This window comes from Aethalodelphis obliquidens, unplaced genomic scaffold, assembly GCF_003676395.1.
Source record: "Aethalodelphis obliquidens isolate GAN/ISIS:26980383/991018 unplaced genomic scaffold, ASM367639v1 scaffold1, whole genome shotgun sequence".
Classification (NCBI taxonomy): domain Eukaryota; kingdom Metazoa; phylum Chordata; class Mammalia; order Artiodactyla; family Delphinidae; genus Aethalodelphis; species Aethalodelphis obliquidens.
The window spans coordinates 95,611,003-95,630,591 of record NW_020837945.1 but is presented as its reverse complement, the minus strand read 5'-3'; the positions used below and the strand labels follow the sequence as shown (position 1 = coordinate 95,630,591).

At 43.0% G+C, this 19,589-nt stretch overlaps 1 protein-coding gene across 2 annotated transcripts in view; it reads right to left on the bottom strand.

Annotated features, from left to right (window-relative positions):
• Nucleotides 1–19,589, bottom strand: part of SLC7A14 (solute carrier family 7 member 14) — a 119,065-nt gene that overhangs the window by 10,869 nt on the left and 88,607 nt on the right. For both annotated transcript variants that reach the window (XM_027111905.1, XM_027111912.1), the window contains 3 exons: nt 18,159–18,305; nt 15,413–15,621; nt 12,344–13,221 (listed from right to left, as the gene is read on the bottom strand). In XM_027111905.1, coding sequence (XP_026967706.1) covers nt 12,344–13,221; nt 15,413–15,621; nt 18,159–18,305 — 1,234 coding nt within the window. The remainder of the gene's footprint in view (nt 1–12,343; nt 13,222–15,412; nt 15,622–18,158; nt 18,306–19,589) is intronic.

Sequence of the window (19,589 nt, the reverse complement as noted above, 5' to 3'; positions counted from 1 at the left end):
AGACACTATAAAACTCTTAGAGGAAAACATAGGCAGAACACTCTTTGACATAAATCGCAGCAAGATCTTTTTTGACCCACCTCCTAGAGAAATGGAAATAAAAACAAAAATAAACAAATGGGACCTAATGAAATTTAAAAGCTTTTGCACAGCAAAGGAAACCATAAACAAGACGAAAAGACAACCCTCAGAATGGGACAAAATATTTGCAAATGAAGCAATGGACAAAGGATTAATCTCCAAAATATATAAGCAGCTCATGCAGCTCAATATCAAAAAAATAAACAACCCAATCCAAAAATGGGCAGAAGACCTAAATAGACATTTCTCCAAGGAAGACATACAGATTGCCAACAAACACATGAAAAGATGCTCAACGTCACTAATTAGTAGAGAAATGCAAATCAAAACTACAATGAGGCATCACCTCACAGCAGTCAGAAAGGCCGTCATCACAAAATCTACAAACAATAAATGATGGAGAGGGTGTGGAGAAAAGGCAACCCTCTTGCACCCCTGGTGGGAATGTAAATTGATACAGCCACTATGGAAAACAGTACGGAGGTTCCTTAAAGAACTAAAAATAGAAGTACCATATGACCCAGCAATCCCACTACTGGGCATATACCCTGAGGCAACTATAATTCAAAAAGATACATGTACCACAATGTTCACTGCAGCACTATTTACAATTTCCAAGACATGGAGGCAACCTAAATGTCCAAAGACAGATGAATGGATAAAGAAGATATTGCACATATATACAATGGAATATTACTCAGCCATAAAAAGGAACGAAATTGGGTCATTTATAGAGATGTGGGTGGACCTAGAGACTGTCATTCAGAGTGAAGTAAGAAGGAAAAACAAGTATGGTATATTAATGCATATGTGTGGAATCTGAAAAAATTGGCATAAATGATCTTATTTACAAAGCAGAAATAGAGACACAGATGTAGAGAGCAAACATGCATACCAAGGGGGAAAGGGGGAGATGGGATGAATTGTAAGATTGGTATTGACATATATACACTATTGATACTATGTATAAAGTAGATAACTGATGAACCTACTGTATAGTACAGGGAACTCTACTCAATGTTCTGTGGTGACCTAAATGGGAAGGAAATCCAAAAAAGAGGGGATATATGTATACATATAGCTGATTCACTTTGCTGTACAGTAGAAACTAATACAACACTGTAAAGCAACTATGCTCTAATAAAAATTAAAACAAAAACAAAAACTGTAAACCAATTACCTATATGAATTTAGATATGCTAACATTAAAAAAATTTTCAAGTAAAATCTGGCTTTGTATCAAAAAAACAAAAAAAACCATAGGCAGGGGGTTCCTGTCACCTCATCACTTTTGCAAAATTCCTCTGGTTGTCCAGAAACATAGATATTATGCAGGACTGGCTACATAATTTGTAGGTCCCAGTGCAAAATGAAACCATGGAGCCTCTTGTTAAAAAATTGTTAAGAATTCAAGAAGACAGCAGCAGAGCATTAAGCCAAGTGCAGAGCCCTGTGTGACTGCACAGAGCATCCACCCGTGGAGCCACCCCTGATGTTATGTGTTAATCTGCACAGACTACATATCAAACATTCTGAGCAAATAAGGTCTGTTCAGAGGCACCCTGGTGGGGAGGTAGGAGCCCCAGATCTGAGCATGGAGATTCTGGATTGTAGTAATAGCTCTATGAATAACTTCCTGTTATTCCTGTTGACCTCGAGCATGTTATTTAACCTCATGGAGGTTCAGTTTGCTTATCTGTAAGGTCGAGAGAGGGAGAAGTGGGGAAGTGGTGGACCGTGTCAGTGTTTCTCAAACTTTATTTATATGTTATTTATATTCATATACTACATTTTTAGTATAGTGGTTATGATCATGGACTCTGGACCCACACACCTGAGTTCTAATTTGGCTTTGCTGTATTCTAACTGTGTGACCTCAGTCAAGTGCCCCAGTTTCCTCATCTGTGAAATGCAGGTGGCTGTGCAGATTAAATAAGTTAACATAAGTAAAGTCCTTGGAATGATGGCTAATATGTACCAAGAGCTATATAAGTGTTAATTATTACTTTGAATCATATGGCACAGGTACTAGTACTAATTTTTTCTTCAATTTGACTCTTTAAAAAACTTTTATTGCAGTATAATTGCTTTACAAGGTTATGTTAGTTTCTGTTGTACAACAAGTGAATCAGCTATATGTATACATATATCCCCATATCCCCTCCCTCATGAGCCCCCCTCCCATCCTCCCTATCCCAACCCTCTAGGTGGTCACAAAGCATCGAGCTGATCACCCTGTGCTATGCTGCAGCTTCCTACTAGCCATCCATTTTACATTTGTTAGTGTATATATGTCACTGCTACTCTCTCACTTCGTCCCAGCTTCCCCTTCCCTGCCTGTGTCCTCAAGTCTGTTCTCTATGTCTGCGTCTTTATTCCTGCCCTGCCACTAGGTTCATCAGTACCGTTTTTTTTAGATTACATATATGTGCGTTAGTATGGTACTTGTTTTTCTCTTTCTGACTTACTTCACTCTGTATGATAGACTCTAGGTCCATCCACCTCATTATAAATAACTCAATTTTGTTCTTTTTTACGGCTGAGTAATATTCCATTGTATATATGTGCCACATCTTCTTTACCATTCATCTGTCGATGGACATTTAGGTTGCTTCCATGTCCTGGAAATTGTAAATAGTGCTGCAGTGAACATTGTGGTACATGTATCTTTTTGAATTATAGTTGCCTCAGGGTATATGCCCAGTAGTGGGATTGCTGGGTCATATGGTACTTCTATTTTTAGTTTTTTAAGGAACCTCCATACTGTTTTCCATAGTGGCTGTATCAATTTACATTCCCACCAGCGGTGCAAGAGGGTTGCCTTTTCTCCACACCCTCTCCATCATTTATTGTTTGTAGATTTTGTGATGATGGCCATTCTGACCAGTGTGAGGTGATACCTCACTGTGGTTTTGATTTGCATTTCTCTAATGATTAGTGACGTTGAGCATCTTTTCATGTGTTTGTTGGCAATCTGTATGTCTTCCTTGGAGAAATGTCTATTTAGGTCTTCTGCCCATTTTTGGATTGGGTTGTTTGTTTTTTTTGATATTGAGCTACATGAGCTGCTTGTATATTTTGGAGATTAATCCTTTGTCCATTGCTTCATTTGCAAATATTTTGTCCCATTCTGAGGGTTGTCTTTTCATCTCATTTATGGTTTCCTTTGCTGTGCAAAAGCTTTTAAATTTCATTAGGTCCCATTTGTTTATTTTTGATTTTATTCCCATTACTCTAGGAGGTGGGTCAAAAAAGATCTTGCTGCGATTTATGTCAAAGAGTGTTCTGCCTATGTTTTCCTCTAAGAGTTTTATAGTGTCTGGCCTTACGTTTAGGTCTTTAATCCAATTTGAGTTTATTTTTGTGAATGGTGTTAGGAAGTGTTCTAATTTCATTCTTTTACATGTAGCTGTCCAGTTTTCCCAGCTCCACTTATTGAAGAGGCTGTCTTTGCTCCATTGTATATTCTAGCCTCCTTTGTCAAAGATAAGGTAACCATATGTGTGTGGGTTTATCTCTGGGCTTTCTAGCTTGTTCCATTGATCTATATTTCTGTTTTTGTGTCAGTACTATACTGTCTTGATTACTGTAGCTTTGTAGTATAGTCTGAAGTCACGGAGCCTGATTCCTCCAGCTCCGTTTTTCGTTCTCAAGATTGCTTTGGCTATTCGGGGTCTTCTGTGTTCCATACAAATTGTGAAATTTTTTGTTCTAGTTCTGTGAAAAATGCCATTGGTAGTTTGATAGGGATTGCATTGAATCTGTAGATTGCTTTGGGTAGTATAGTCACTTTCACAATGTTGATTCTTCCAATCCTAGAACATGGTATATCTTTCCATGTGTTTGTATCATCTTTGATTTCTTTTGTAAGTGTCTTATAGTTTTCTGCATACAGGTCTTTTGCCTCCTTAGGTAGGTTTATTCCTAGATATTTTATTCTTTTTGTTGCAGTGGTAAATGGGAGTGTTTCCTTGATTTCTCTTTCTGAGTTTTCATTGTTAGTGTATAGGAATGCAAGAGATTTCTGTGCACGAATTTTGTATCCTGCTACTTTACCAAATTCACTGATTAGCTCTAGTAGTTTTCTGGTGGCATCTTTAGGGTTATATATGTAGAGTATCATGTCATCTCCAAACAGTGACAGTTTTACTTCTTCTTTTCCAATTTGGATTCGTTTTATTTCTTTTTCTTCTCTGATTGCCATGGCTAAAACTTCCAAACTATGTTGAATAATAGTGCTGAGAGTGGGTACCCTTGTCTTGTTCCTGATCTTAGAGGAAATGCTTTCAGTTTTTTACCATTGAGAATGATGTTGGCTGTGGGTTTGTCATATATGGAGTTTATTATGTTGAGGTAGGTTTCCTCTATGCCCTGTTTCTGGAGAGTTTTTATCATAAATGTGTGTTGAAGTTTATCAAAAGCTTGTTCTGCATCTATTGAGATTATCATATCGTTTTTATTCTTCAGTTTGTTAATATGGTGTGTCACATTGATTGATTTGCATATATTGAAGAATCCTTGCATTCCTGGGATAAACCCCACTTGATCATGGTGTATGATCCTTTTAATGTGCTGTTGGATTCTGTTTGCTAGTATTTGTTGAGGATTTTTTCATCTATGTTCATCAGTGATATTGGCCTGTAATTTTCTTTTTTTGGTGACATCCTCATCTGGTTTTGGTATCGGGGTGATGGTGGCCTTGTAGGATGAGTTTGGGAGTGTTTTTCCTTCTGCTATATTTTGGAAGAGTTTGAGAAGGAAAGATGTTAGCTCTTTTCTAAATGTTTGATAGAATTCACCTGTGAAGCCATCCGGCCCTGGGCTTTTATTTGTTGGAAGATATTTATTCACAGTTTCAATTTCAGACTTGTGATTGGTCTGTTCATGTTTTCTATTTCCTCCTGGTTCAGTCTTGGAAGGTTGTAGTTTTCTAAGAATTTGTCCATTTCTTCCAGGTTGTCCATTTTATTGGCATAGAGTTGCTTGTAGTAATCTCTCATGACGCTTTGTATTTCTGCGGTGTCAGTTGTTACTTCTCCTTTTTCATTTCTAATTCTGTTGCTTTGAGTCTTCTCCCTTTTTCTCCTGATGAGTCTGGAAAAATGTTTTATCAATTTTATCTTCCCAAAGAATCAGCTTTTAGTTTTATTGATCTTTGGTATTGTTTCTTTCATTTCTTTTTCATTTATTTCTGATCTGAGCTTTATGATTTCTTTCCTTCTGCTGACTTTGGGGTTTTTTGTTCTTTCTCTAATTGCTTTCGGTGTCAGGTTAGGTTGTTTATTTGAGTTATTTCTTGAGGTAGGATTGTATTGCTATAAACTTCCCTTTTAGAACTGCTTTTGCTGCATCCCATAGGTTTTGGGTCATCGTGTTTTCATTGTCATTTGTTTCTAGGTATTTTTTGATTTCCTCTGTGATTTTCTCAGTGATCCCTTGGTTGTTTAGTAGCGTATTGTTTAGCCTCCATGTGTTGTAGTTTTTACAGTTTTTTTTTCCTGTAATTGATAACTAGTCTCATAGTGTTGTGGTTGGAAAAGATGCTTGATACAATTTCAATTTTCTTAAATTTACGGAGGCTTGATTTGTGACCCAAGGTGTGATCTATCCTGGAGAATGTTCCGTGTGCACTTGAGAAGAAAGTGTATTCTGTTGTTTTTGGATGGAATGTCCTAGAAATATCAATTAAGTCCATCTGGTCTAATGTGTCATTTAAAGCTTGTGTTTTCTTATTTATTTTCTGTTTGGATGATCTGTCCATTGGTGTAAGTGGAGTGTTAAAGTCACCTACTATTATTGTGTTACTGTTCATTTCCCTGTTTATGGCTGTTAGCATTTGCCTTATGTATTGAGGTGCTCCTGTGTTGGGTGAATAGATATTAACGATTGTTATATCTTCTTGGATTGATCCCTTGATCATTATATAGTGTCCTTCCTTGTCACTTGTAATAGTCTTTATTTTATTTTTTTTATTTTATTTTTTTTTGCGGTACGTGGGCCTCTCACTGTCGTGGCCTCTCCCGTTGCGGAGCACAGGCTCTGGACGTGCAAGCTCAGTGGCCATGGCTCACGGGCCCAGCCACTCCGCGGCATGTGGGATCCTCCCAGACCGGGGCATGAACCCGTGTCCCCTGCATCAGCAGGCGGACTCTCAACCACTGCGCCACCAGGGAAGCCCTAGTCTTTATTTTAAAGTGTATTTTATCTGATATGCATATTGCTACTCCAGCTTTCTTTTGATTTCCATTTGCATGGAATTTCTTTCTCCATCCCCTCACTTTCAGTCTGTATGTGTCCCTAGGTCTGAAGGTGGTCTCTTGTAGACAACATATATATGGTCTTGTTTTTGTATCCATTCAGCCAGTCTGTGTCTTTTGGCTGGGGCATTTAATCCATTTTCATTTGAGGAAATTATTGATATGTATGTTTCTGTTACTGTTTTCTTAACTGTTTTGGATTTGTTTTTGTAAGTCTTTTCCTTCTCTTGCATTTCCTGCCTAGAGAAGTTCCTTTAGCATTTTTTGTAAAGCTGGTGTGGTGGTGCTGAATTCTCTTAACTTTTGCTTGTCTGTAAAACTTTTGATTTCTCCATCAAATCTGAATGAGATCCTTGCTGGGTCGAGTAATCTTGCTTGTAGGTTTTTCCCTTTCATCACTTTAAATATATCTTGCCACTCCCTTCTGGCCTGTAGAGTTTCTGCTGAAAGATCAGCTGTTAACCTTATGGGAATTCCCTTGTATGTTATTTGTTGTTTTTCCCTTGCTGCTTTTAATATTTTTTCATTGTGTTTAATTTCTATTAGTTTGATTAATATGTGTCTCGGCATGTTTCTCCTTGGGTTTATCCTGTATGGGACTCTCTGCATGTCTTGGACTTGATTGACTATTTCCTTTCCCATGTTGGGGAAGTTTTCAACTATAATCTCTTCAAATATTTTCTCCGACCCTTTCTTTTTTCTTCTTCTTCTGGGATGCCTATAATTCATTGTTGGTACGCTTAATGTTGTTCCAGAGGTCTCTGAGACTGTCCTCAATTCTTTTCATTCTTTTTTCTGTATTCTTCTCTCTGGAAGTTATTTCCACCTTTCTATCTTCCAGCTCACTTATCCATTCTTCTGCCTCAGTTTTCCGCTATTTTTTATTTAATTAAAAAAATTAAAGTATTTTTAATTTCAGTTATTGTGTTGTTCATTACTGTTTGTTGGCTCTTTAGTCCTTCTAAGTCCTTGTTAAACGTTTCTTGTATTTTCTCTATTCTCTTTCCAAGATTTTTGATCATCTTTACTGTCATTACTCTGAATTCTTTTTCAGGTAGTTTGCCTATTTCCTCTTCATTTATTTGGCCTTGTGGGTTTTTATCTTGCTCCTTTGCCTATAAGATATTTCTCTGTCTTCTCATTTTGTCTAATTTACAGTATTTGAGGTCTTCTTTCCCTCGGCTGCAGGGTCATAGTTCCTCTTGCTTCTGTTCTCTGCCCCCGGTGGTGGGGTTGGTCCAGTGCCTTGTGTAGGCTTCCTGATGGGAGGGACTGGTGCCTGCGTTCTGGTGGGTGGAACTGAGTATTTTCCCTCTGATGAGCAGGGCCATGTCATGTGGTATGTTTTGGGGTGTCTGTGAGCTTACTATCACTTTAAGTAGTCTGTGTGCTGATGAATGGGTTTTTGTTCTTGTCTTGTTTGTTGTTTAGTGTGAGGCGTCCAGCGTTGTTAGCTGCTGGCAGTTGGGTGGAGCTGGGTCTTGGATTCAGATAGAGGCCTCCAAGAGAGCCCTTGGTGATTAATCTTTCCTGGGGCCAGGAATTCTCTAGTCGTCCAGCATCCCGGGCTCAGTGCTCCCACTCCAGAGCCTCAGGCTCGACTTCTGGTTGAGGGACCATGACCCCGCGAGTCGCTCGTCCCAGACAAATGGTAAAAAGTAAAATCATACAAACAGAAACAAGGAAACACGCACACACACAAAGAAACAAAAACAGAACAAAATAAATCAAATAGCAAAACAACCAGACAAACAAAAGAACCCAAGAAGAAAATCAAACAATTAAGAAGAAAGCTGACAAAAACCCCGAACCAAAAAACAAAACCAAAGCAGAGTGCCAGCTGGAGAATGAAGCAAAGAAACAAAGCAAACCAACAAAAGTGATGTTAAAAAAAAGAGAAAAAGAGAAAGGGGAAAGAAGACAGAAGAGCAGAAAAGCAACATAGAAACAAATATTTAAAAAAATAGAAAATATATTAAAGAAAAAAAAGACAAACAAAATCCCAGAGAAATGGTGAAAACAAAATCAAACAGAAACAGAAACAAGGAAACACACACACACATAAAAGAAACAAAAACAGAGCCAAATAAAACAAAAAGCCAGAGAACAAGACAAATAGAATTCAAAAATGAAATCAAACAATTAGGATTAAAAGTAACAAAAACACATAACCTAAAAACAAAAGCAAAGCAGTGTGCCAACTGAAGAAGAAAGCAAGGAGACAACAAAGTGATAAAAATGATTAGAAAGATAATAAAATAAAATAAAAAGGGAAAAAACACAGGACAACAGAAAAGCAAAGTATAAATAGAAATGTATAAAAAAATTTTAAAAAAGTTATACAACAGAGATCCCAAAAGACTAAATAAACAAAACAAGAAAACCCCCCAAAACAACAAGAAACAAAAAAAGAAAGAAAAAGAAACCAAAAAAAAAGCTAGAACCAACAACAGAATGAATCAAAACATAATAAAGTCAATAGTAATAATTATGTTTCCATGGGGTGTCTGCTGTAAGTGTCCTTGCACACGCCGTGAGCCACAGCCCCCCTCTGCCTCCCCAGGAGGCTCTCCTCTGCCTCTGGGCTGGTCTCTGGACCTGCTGTGAGCACTGTGGGGACCACTCAGGCTCTGATCTGGCCCAGTTCCTGCATGTGCTGCCTCCAAAGTCCACAGCTGCCAGAGCTAGACTGTTGTTTTTTTTTTTTAAATAAATTTATTTATTTATTTTTGGCTGTGTTGGGTCTTCGTTTCTGTGCGAGGGCTTTCTCTAGTTGCGGCGAGCGGGGACCACTCTTCATCGCGGTGCGCGGGCCTCTCACTGTCGCGGCCTTCTCTTGTTGCGGAGCACAGGCTCCAGACGTGCAGGCTCAGTAGCTGTGGCGCACGGGCTTAGTTGCTCCACGGTATGTGGGATCTTCCCAGACCAGGGCTCAAACCCATGTCCCCTGCATTGGCAGGCAGATTCTCAACTACTGTGCCACCAGGGAAGCCCTAGACTGTTTTCATTTGTGGGAACACTCAGTGTCTACTCAGATATTCTATAGACGCAGGGTCTATCTAACTGATTGTGGGGATTTAATCTGCAGCTTGTACAGCTGGTAGAAAGATTTTCCATCTTCTTCCTTAGTCACCCCATCCCTGGGGTTCAGCTTTGGTTTTATCCCCACCTCTACATGTGGTCCACCCACAGGAGTCTTGTCCTGAGTCTGCCTTGGAGCTCTTGGGTCTGCCCCTGTGAGGACCAGGCACAGAGGTGGTATGACTGCTTGGATCATGGGAGCCCCAGGGGCGCCAAATGTGCAGGGAAGCCGGCGGCCACGGGTGCAAGAGATATGGCCCTAGCGAGGGCCTTTTCTGCCTCCCGGCGTAAGGCACATGAGGGCCAGCCCTGAGGGGGCTTTTTTTATTGTCACTGGCAGGTGCTGGCATGTAGGTAGAGAGAGGCTACAGTAATGGCTTCTCCCCCTGTGTGTGACTGATCAATAGCACCCTGCTTCCATGGCAGTCCAGTCTTCCTCCCTAGGCATTCCCTGCTGCAGATTTCCTCCCTCCCATCCCCTCAGTCCGTCTCCCCACAGCCAACAGCAGTTCTCGCTCTGAGCCTGTTCTCCAGTCCTCATGCACCAGCTCCCAGCCCCTTTGCACACCTGTGAATACATGTCCCAGTCCCGGGCACGTATGTCCACAGTATGGACCGTCTGTGTGTTTCTCACTCGGCCCTGTCTGCCACAGACTGGCCACTTCACCGTCTTCCGACAGCCTCTAATGCTTCCCGTCTGTCCCAGTCTATTTCCCCGTCAGAGAGGGGTTTTCCCCCAATTCAGGTCTCTCTCCTCTGTTTCAGCTTCCTCTCCTTGGGGTGCAGGTCCTGTCCTGCTTCCTCTCCTCCTCCTTCTCCCTTCTTTTTTTCCATCCTACCCAGTTATGCAGGGATCTTTATAGTCCTTTCCAGTGTCCAAGGTCTTCTGCTAGTTTTCAGCTGGTGTTCTGTGAGAATTGTTGCATCTACAGATGTATTCCTGATGCATCCGTGGAGAGAGATGAACTCCATGTCCACCTACTCTCCACCATCTTGAATCTCCTTGACTCACTTTTAGAATTTAAAAATAATCACCAGATTCATGGGAATGTATATATTTTTCTAGTATTTGTGAAAGTGAATCATAATCATATAATATTTTTTAAAGTTCATTCATATACTCTCTAAAATCGGTCCAAATATTAACAATGGAATAGTCACCACACTGTGGGTAACACTGTACTAGATGTTGGAGGCTTCTTCTAGCTTAAATAGTCCAGGAAAAGATGAATAAATTCATGTGTATTTGTGTTTGTGCCTTCATTCACTTGACAAATACATGACTCTAATATTTCTACCCACTGCATTCATTTCTACCCATAATAGCATCTTTCCATTGGTTAGCTTCTTGTTCCAGTGGAAAAATGTTTAAACAGAAAAGAGAGATTGTGAATGAATCATATAAATGCTTAGAATTTTCATGAGTCGGTGGGGTCCTCTCAAGAGATCCCTTAAAGTCTAACAAGGGATGAGGCTTAGGGTAGTGAAAAATTGGTACAAAATGCTTACAGGAAGGCATAGGATGGCCTTCGGATGTGAGGAGTCTTCTGGGAGACATATGTTCTTTCCTTTGAATCCTGTGTTTTCCCCCCACTTCCCTCTACCGAAATCCTATCTTATAGGCCCAGTTCAAATTCTACCTCCTAAGTCCTTTCCAGCTATTCTGACTGGAAGTTTCCTTTTTCTCATCTGAAGAGTGCTTTACAATCATAGGTATTTATTAAGCACGAACTATGTTCCGGCACAGAGGTCACCGGGTTGAACACCCATATCCCTGACCTCAAGGAGTGGATGGGCTACAACTCAATGACTCTCTATGCTGCCTTGCCCAGGCTGGTTGATTCACACATATTTGTCTTGCCTCCCTTAAGGCTGAGTTACTTATTCTTTACTTTCCTATTCCTCAGAGCACCTAAGGACTCTCCTTAGCTAAGTATTTGTTGCCAGAGACCCCAGGGTTACCAAGTTGTATAGGAAATATAAAAATAATAACTAAGGACCTTTAAAATTAGTCTTCACTTAAACATCCCTCTCAAGTTATCATGAGCACCAATCCCCAGCAATTTCGTAAACATCGGTGATGGTCATATAGGATAAACATGTAATGTGAATATAATATAAATTGATCCCAAAGGAAAACTAGAAATCTTAGGAATGATACAGGCCTTCCTGAAGGCAGTGAAAGTGAGTTTAGAGAGAGCAATAGTAATTCACTCAAAGCTGTGGACGTTGATGACCCAGCAGAGTCCTATCAGTTATCAATAGAAGGAGAGAAAGCAACAAGGATGATGGTATGATGGGTACTTCCCAAGAGAATGATCGGAATATCAAAGGATGAAGAAAGATCTTGGGGAAAAAATGAAAAACTTGAATATTTTGCAAAGTCAACAAAAAGTGAGGGCTGTTAAATGGTGCCATGATACAATTTTGTCAAAAAACTGTGCCTAAAACCCCATACTTAATTCATAGTTTGCTCATTTAAAAAACATGGCATGATTGATTGCCATTTTAATTTTGTTGAACGTAAGGTAAATAAAATTTTTCATAATTTTTAGTTTCTAAGAATTCCAATCAGCCTTTCCCACCCTCATTTTTATATGTTATTTTTGTCCTTTTTAAAAATGTGGATTCATTTTAAGTGGAATTTCTATGATACTAATTATCCACCAGAAGAACATCCAGTAATAGGATTCAGTGAAGTGATGGATTGATCAGTATCTTTCTTCAAAACTCACAACCAAGATCATAACAGGCAGAAAGGGCACAACTGGCTTTTTTGACTCTAAAGCAGGAAGTAGGGATCCACAGAACCAGCCAGATTTCTCTGGAATAGTGATGCCCAGCCCAGCTAGGAGGTAATTTTGAGATAAGCCTGATCAAGGTCTTAGAAGGGAACTCTCAAGGCTTCAAAGGAAGTTGCTTACCCACAAAGCACCAGACTGCAAACCGGATCCACGTGATGGTGGAGAGCTTTAGCATGAGATAGATGTTCACCAGCATGGCAAAGGCAGGCACAAAGGGGAGACAGGGAGCCATATAGGGCAGCTTCTTGGGGTTCTCTGGCTGCTGCAGGATCACAAACACCAGGATGCTGATCAGCAGCACCATCAGAATGACCAGAAGGATGGCCCACCAGCTCTGCTTTGAGATGTAGTCGGAACCAAAGATGATGAAGGAGCAGAAGATGAACATGAGGATGAAGAGCAGAAGCACGCAGATGGTCACCGTGTGCCCTGTAGCTGCTGTGGGCCGGTCCATTTTGCCTGGAAGGCCCAGCCGGATCCTCATGGTGTAGTAACGGGGCCCAATCAGCTTCTTTAACTTGATGAGATAAATGTTTTCAGTTTCATCAGCTTCTATGCCTGTGGTCATGTCCACGGTGCCGTAGTTTGGGTGGTTGACGTTGTAGGTCGACTTGTCTGATTTCCCTATGAGCATCTCGTTGTCTCCCAAGGATGGTAAGTTCTTAGCCCCACATGTGTTGGTGGCTGGGCCGGAAAACTCTTCCCCTTCACTCACAGGAGAGCCAACTTCCTTCTCACAGTCAGCCAGAATGCCCTCCTTCTTCTTTGTGTGCTCCTGAGACAAAAACTTGACAAACCCGTCGATGTCACTTTCTGGTTGGTATCGAAGGAGCAAGACGCAGACAGAGACCAAGGTGTAGGCGAGGAGGGTGCCGATGGACATCATCTCAATCAGATCTCTCAGGCTGACTAATAGGGAGAGGAGAGCCGCCAGGAACCCCGACACAATGCAGGCCACCACTGGGGTCTCTGTGTAGGAACTCACGTGAGCCAGGAACCTGAAGGGAGGGGCAAGCAGAGGGTTCACGGTGAGCTACACGTGGGGATTGATTCAGCATGGTTTAACACCTCCTGGTCCTGTTTCTCCAGCTTACTTCTGGATTCACTGCTTTAAATACAGCTGCTATTCCCTACCCCAGGATTTGGTTCCCGGAGTAGAATTTAAACAGAATTTACTTTAATTCCTTGAGTTTGAGCCGAACTTCTCTATTAAAGTGCCTACTTCATTATGTGATGTGATGGGTTGATTGAATCTAGGGGATTCTCAGAAATCCAAATTGAAGCATAGGCTTTGCTATGAAGAAGGGATACTTGGCAAAGTCATACATCTGCTTGGGGGTCCTCTACACCTGTGTTACCCAAAGTGTGGTCCATGGATCAACAGCATCAGCATCACCTTGGAACTCGTTAGAAATATGTATTCTGAGGTTTTACCTGAGACCTACCATGTCAGACTCTCTGGGAGTGGGGCCCAACAAAGTCTACACTTTAAAAAACCTCCAGAGGATTCGGATTTATGCCAGAGCTTGAGAAGCACTTGCTCTACAACAGAAGTACAGGGATTTGGTTGGTAAAGTAGTACAGTCGTTGAGAACATGTGCTCCTGAATGAAACCTAAATCCAGCCACTTACTAACTGGAGAAGATAGAGAAGACCAACAAGGGTGACTGAGTGGCACCCTTCTTTAGCAGTTCCTGGAGGCTTAGGTAGGTTCCCGCCTTCCTCCTCTCTCATTCTGGCACTCCCTGCTCCCTCCTCTTCCATTCCTCCCTTATTTCCATGTTTCAGTCCATGAAACAGGAATATAAACTGTGCTCGGAGTGCCAGCATCTTTCCTCTCGGTTTTCTTTGACAGCTGAAAAACGTTTTGGGTGTGTGAAGTTGTCACACCTCCACTATGGTCAGCCTTTTCTTTTTTTTTTAACATCTTTTTTTACATCTTTATTGGAGCATAATTGCTTTACAATGGTGTGTTAGTTTCTGCTTTAAAACAAAGTGAATCAGTTATACATATACATATATCCCCATATCAACTCCCTCTTGCGTCTCCCTCCCTCCCACCCTACCTATCCCACCGCTCTAGGTGGTCACAAAGCATGGAGCTGATCTCCCTGTGCTATGCGGCTGCGGGGAGGGGAAGGGTAAGCTGGGACGAAGTGAGAGAGCGGCATGGACATATGTACACTACCAAATATAAAATAGATAGCTAGTCAGCCTTTTCTTGATCTTTCCAGCTCCCCCAAGGTCACAGCTCGGTGGTGACCTCAGGGGGTATGCGGAGGAAAGGGTGCAGAATGTGACAGCCGATGGCAGGGATAAAGTCCCTGAGCTGGATCCCTCTGCACTCCTGAGAGCTCCTTGGAGGTTTACTCCTTGTTTTGTGCGCTTGAAGAATGCCTTCCCTGCAAGCTCTTCACACAGTAGACACTAGGAACCAAGAGATGGGGCCACATCCCCTTTGTACCATGGGCAGATAGGCTACTTCATAGCCAGCTTAGGGGGCTGGAAGTGTCAGTGTACTGGTGTGGTTAAAAGTCTGGTTGTCGGGATCAGACAGTCCTGGGTTCAAATCCTGACCCCGCCACCCAGCAGCTGGGGGATTTGGGGCAAGTTTTTTTTTTTAACCTCTCTGAGTATATTCATCTAGTATACTCTTCTGTAAAATAGAGTTATTGTGCTGACTAAATGGGATACTATATACCTGGGATACACAAATGTTCAATAAATGGTAGCGATTGTTGCTACTATTATTAGGCTCTGTTCAGAGGGTCTTATCCTCTCTTTGATTGTAACTGTGAACTTTTTCAGCTTCAGAGAGGGCAGTCATCAGGCCTCAATGTGAGGGCAAGCCTCAGATGCCCCTGGGATGGGTTCTTCCTTCTGGAGGCCACCCAGTGTAGCATTTTGGCACTCATCATCTTTATACAATGTCAAATAAGAGGGGAGTGGGCCATTGGGGGGACATATTAGTTTGTTGCTAGATTGAACATGTGGACCCAGAGTCAAACGGAGGGGCTGTTTTAGGACCTAAACTAATTTCACTCAAACCCTTTGCCAAGATACATGAAAAGTTCCATTGTCTATGTGACAGGCACTCACATCAGAATTACAGTCAGGCTGACAGTGGGTGACAGTCTCCCTGGGCAGGCATGGAAGAATAGAATAAATGCCACCGAGCATAGCCCTTACCTGAAAAGGAGCCCGTCGCCAGCCATGGCATAAATGATCCTCGGCATTGGGAAGAGGGAGCCCAGCAAGCTGACTGTCAGTCCTGCAACCGACCCGATGGCCACTATGAATTTTGCAGCATAGAACCCACGAGCCACAAACATCTCCATGAGCGGGGATTCCGTGTCAATCGCATAATATGGCACCATCAGAGTTAAGATCATGCTCACCTGTTAAAACAAGAGGAAACATGGCTGGAGGTAGAGGGGTCTGTTTGAAGCATGGATGGAGGTCCCATAGGAGAGGAAAGAGGCCTGGTCCTGCATGGGAGCTGGAATCTGCCACATCGTGGCACGTGCCTTTACTGTAGACCAGTTATTTGGCCTTTGGAACGCTCGGTCTCAGTATTTTCTCCCCACATGTGAATTTAGTGGACTAGACCAAATCATTTGTAATATCTCTCTGTGACCCTTTTGTATCTGAGGGATAAGTCTGCAGGTATTTCAGCTCCATGAGAGCAGAGCTACACTGATAGTTCAATGAAGGGCAGATATTATCCGATGGAAGGAGCTGCAGCCTAAGGCACTAGAGCCAGGGCCTGGCAGTGACCATGAGCACCCTGCCCACATGGACAAGAGTCTCATTTCTTTTATACTTTCAGGGTCCTACAGGATCTTAACTGTACTAGATCTTACCCTAAAGACCAGAGATCAAAACTCTAAAGGTAAATACGTAGGAGATCCACAACCGATTAACTGACAGGACTCATGTTTCCATTTCCTCTCTGTAGCTCAGTCCCAGGAACCCGGCAGGCCAAGAAGTAAATTATGGCATCAGGATGGAATCCAGTACTACTGTGGGCTATAAGACCACTATGGCTTTGCTTAACCAGGACCTGTTTCTCCTCACATGTCATAGATCTGCTGTAACATCCCTCCCGGCATAATTGGCCCCAGGTGATGGAGCCACCAGTCATAAGACCAGGTGCCCCCTGGCCTGTGAAGGCCAATCCCGGCATCAGTGAGGGAGTCCAGAGCCTGAAAAGGAGAGAGTGGTTCATTTCTAGATCACCTCTTTGCCTGTTTCTCAGGAGCCAGGATCCTCCAGTGAAGCCATGCGCCACTAGGGAGGACAGCAGGATGAATGACCACAGCCCAGCAATTGGACTTTTTCCTGGTGGTAGAATGGATGCCTGCTGACCAACACAAGACCAAACAACCCCTGAGGCATGGTTAGGGCCCACACATTCTAAAAGGGAATCTTTCCCAGCAACATTGGGGTAGACCTGAGGAGAGAGGGATAGATTCTTACAGCAACTCTCAGAGTGTGTCCTGCCCACATTAGATTAGGATAGGCAAAAGTTGGTAGATGCGTAGACATATTCTGTAGTCTATAAAGCACTCTTCTAAGGAAGGAGCTGTGATTATTAACTTTACTGCGTGTGCTACAACGGTTGACTACTGGAAGAGGGGAGGTATGAGGGAGGGGGAATGCAGAGCAGAGTGTCTCTGCTGCTACCCCTGCCTGCTTCCCCCACCCCCAGCTACTCCTGAACATTCTGTCTGCAGGGCTAATCAGGGTTGGATAAGATGAAGCCAGTTGCATGTGTGTGCATGGGGCGGGGCGGGGGGGTTGATAACTGACCTATCCATAAAGGTTTGGGTGGGCAAACCACATCCAGTGCTGCTCTCATGTTTTCCTTTGGCTTCCAGGACAGTCCTGTTTTGCAGCTTGCCTTAATGATCCTTTGGCCTGGTTTCTTCAGGTTGTTGCTAAAGGTGTCTTTCCGGTTTTTTTGGTAGGGGTTGTGAAGAGGTTCTTGTCGCATGCCGTGGCAGCAGGAGCAGCAGGGCTGACGCGTGCACCCTGGCTGCTGGCTCTTTCTATGATAATTGTGGTGGCTGAAGTGAGTTGGACCTCCAGGACTTGGGGGGATTTGTGTAACCACACATCTGTCGGCTTACCAGCTGGTCCTCTCCACTGCCAGGGGCTGAGGGGGATGTTGCATGTGGCTGAACTATTTCTGTGATAGAAATTCTGGGATGGGAGCTGAGAGATGACGCATCAGAAGTGTGAGGAGTGTCTGAGGGACGTGATCCTCAGGAGACAGCCTGAAGGCTTCATTCTAAGGACTTCCCTTGGCAGGGAAACCTGAAGAGGCGAACTTGAGCCAGTGTAAAAAGAGGGAGCAACTGGCAGAAAGAAATTACCTCTCCTCCCACTCTGCACCCCCCAACCCCCCAGATTTAAGGGAGAAGCATTTCTAGAGGATGATGAATTCTCTTTCCCCACCCTGGGAGAGCCTTGTCTCTTTGCTGCCGGGAAGCTCCCAGAAGACAGAAGGGCATTGAGGAGGGAGCGCAGAGGCCCACAGTGCCTCTGCTTGCACACCCACCTGTTACTGCCAGCCTGTGATCTGAGCTCCTTGGACGGCAGCCCACTCCCTGCACACTATCCCCTGGGCAGCAGCGGACACCAAGAGCCTGTGCATAGGACGGAGCAGGGATGGGGGCCATGGCTGAAGTGAGGACCTGGGGCTTCTCCCGGCTCCAGTTTGGAGCCCTGATTTTCTCCTTGTCATTGGTGGGTGGGGTGAGCTTGAGCCAGTGTAAAAAGAGGGAGCAACATGAAACATATGTGTACAAACACCTAGAAGGCACAAGTAAAGGATTACTTCCTGACAGAAGGACACCCAGTCCCAGAGCCACATTTTAAGGTCAAATATGAAAAGGCCATGAGGAGGGTCACATAAGCATTTGGTACTTACGGATACATATGCTGTCAGGCAGATGACCAGGGAGGCAGTGATAGCATAAGGGATGGATGTGTTGGGATTCTTGGCTTCCTCTCCAGTGGTGGCGATGATGTCAAAGCCAATGAACGCATAGAAACATGTGGCTGCTCCTTGCAGCACCTGTAGGGATGAAGACATTTATCAGACTCAAAGTGTCAGGGCAGCACCAGGGCCTGACGTGGTCCCCAGAGTTGCCTGGTGCCCGGCAAACAGTACTGAGTGGTAGAAGGAGTAACGTGGTAGAACTTGTGCTCAACGCTTGAGTTCTGATCTCTACTTTCTAGCTGTGTGACACTGGGAAATTCCCCCATGTGTAACATGAAGATAAGAAGGATTATATCCAAATAAAAACGAGGTCATTCAACACATTCAAATAATTTTTGGAAGTAAGTGGGGTTACAAATAAATCAGTAAGTTGGCTATCCCTATGTCTTGGGGAACTCATTAACTTCTTTGTGCTCTGTTTTCATTCAGTGGCTCTCAATCACAACCAGGGTCCGTATGACTGCCCTTAGGAGATGTTTGGAAATGTAGGGAGGTACCTGTGACCGACAGAGACATGGGGCGGGCGCTTCTGGCATTTAGTGTAGGGGCGCAGATGCTTTTGCACATATTGTCCTGCGCAGATTACCATTAGTGACCCTGGCAGATCATTTCCAGGGCATCTTCCAGATGTGAAACGATATAAAAGATTTTCAGATCTTCAAATCGTGTAGTGTCTTTCATGGGAAGACAGGTAGAGACAATTTGATTTTGCTGTTCCTTTTGGGGGCTTGAGTGGCCTTGTTGGGCTACAGGGCAGGGGCAGGAGGAGGAGGGAGGCAGTGTGAAGCTGAGGAGGTGGTACCCAGTGACATCTGCTGGATGCCTGTCTGACAGGGGCCTGTATGATCCCAAGGATGGCTGTGACTTGATGAGTCAAGCAGTGAAAATCTTCCATTGAGGAGTGTGTGACTTTCTTCCAAAGAACCTCTCGAAGTTTAAATTATGTTTTCCCACCTTAGCATTCTCATTATCAGCTGAAAGTAAGAAATGTGCCTCTTTGAATGCTTGGGGGTGTCCCATTTGGGGAAGATGAAAGAGATTTTTCTGGGCTTTTGTGTATGGGGTGAGGGCATTTGGCAACCTGCAAGCTCTAGCCAGGGGGCCAGGAGTGAGGCTCATTGTGGACTGACCATTTTTTCCTTTTCTCCATATTCGGTTTATAAATGATGAAATTCTAAACACGTGCCAGGCAGACACCTGTCCCTAAATTTTCACTCTTACCTTTCCTACTGACTTCTCAATAGGTAAAAGACGAAAACCTGGAACCCACAAGGAACATCACAAAATAGAAGATTGTGTCAAACTTTCAAAAGCAACCTTTGCTCATCTGTAAAATGAGTTGGTCTCTTCTACAGTCTC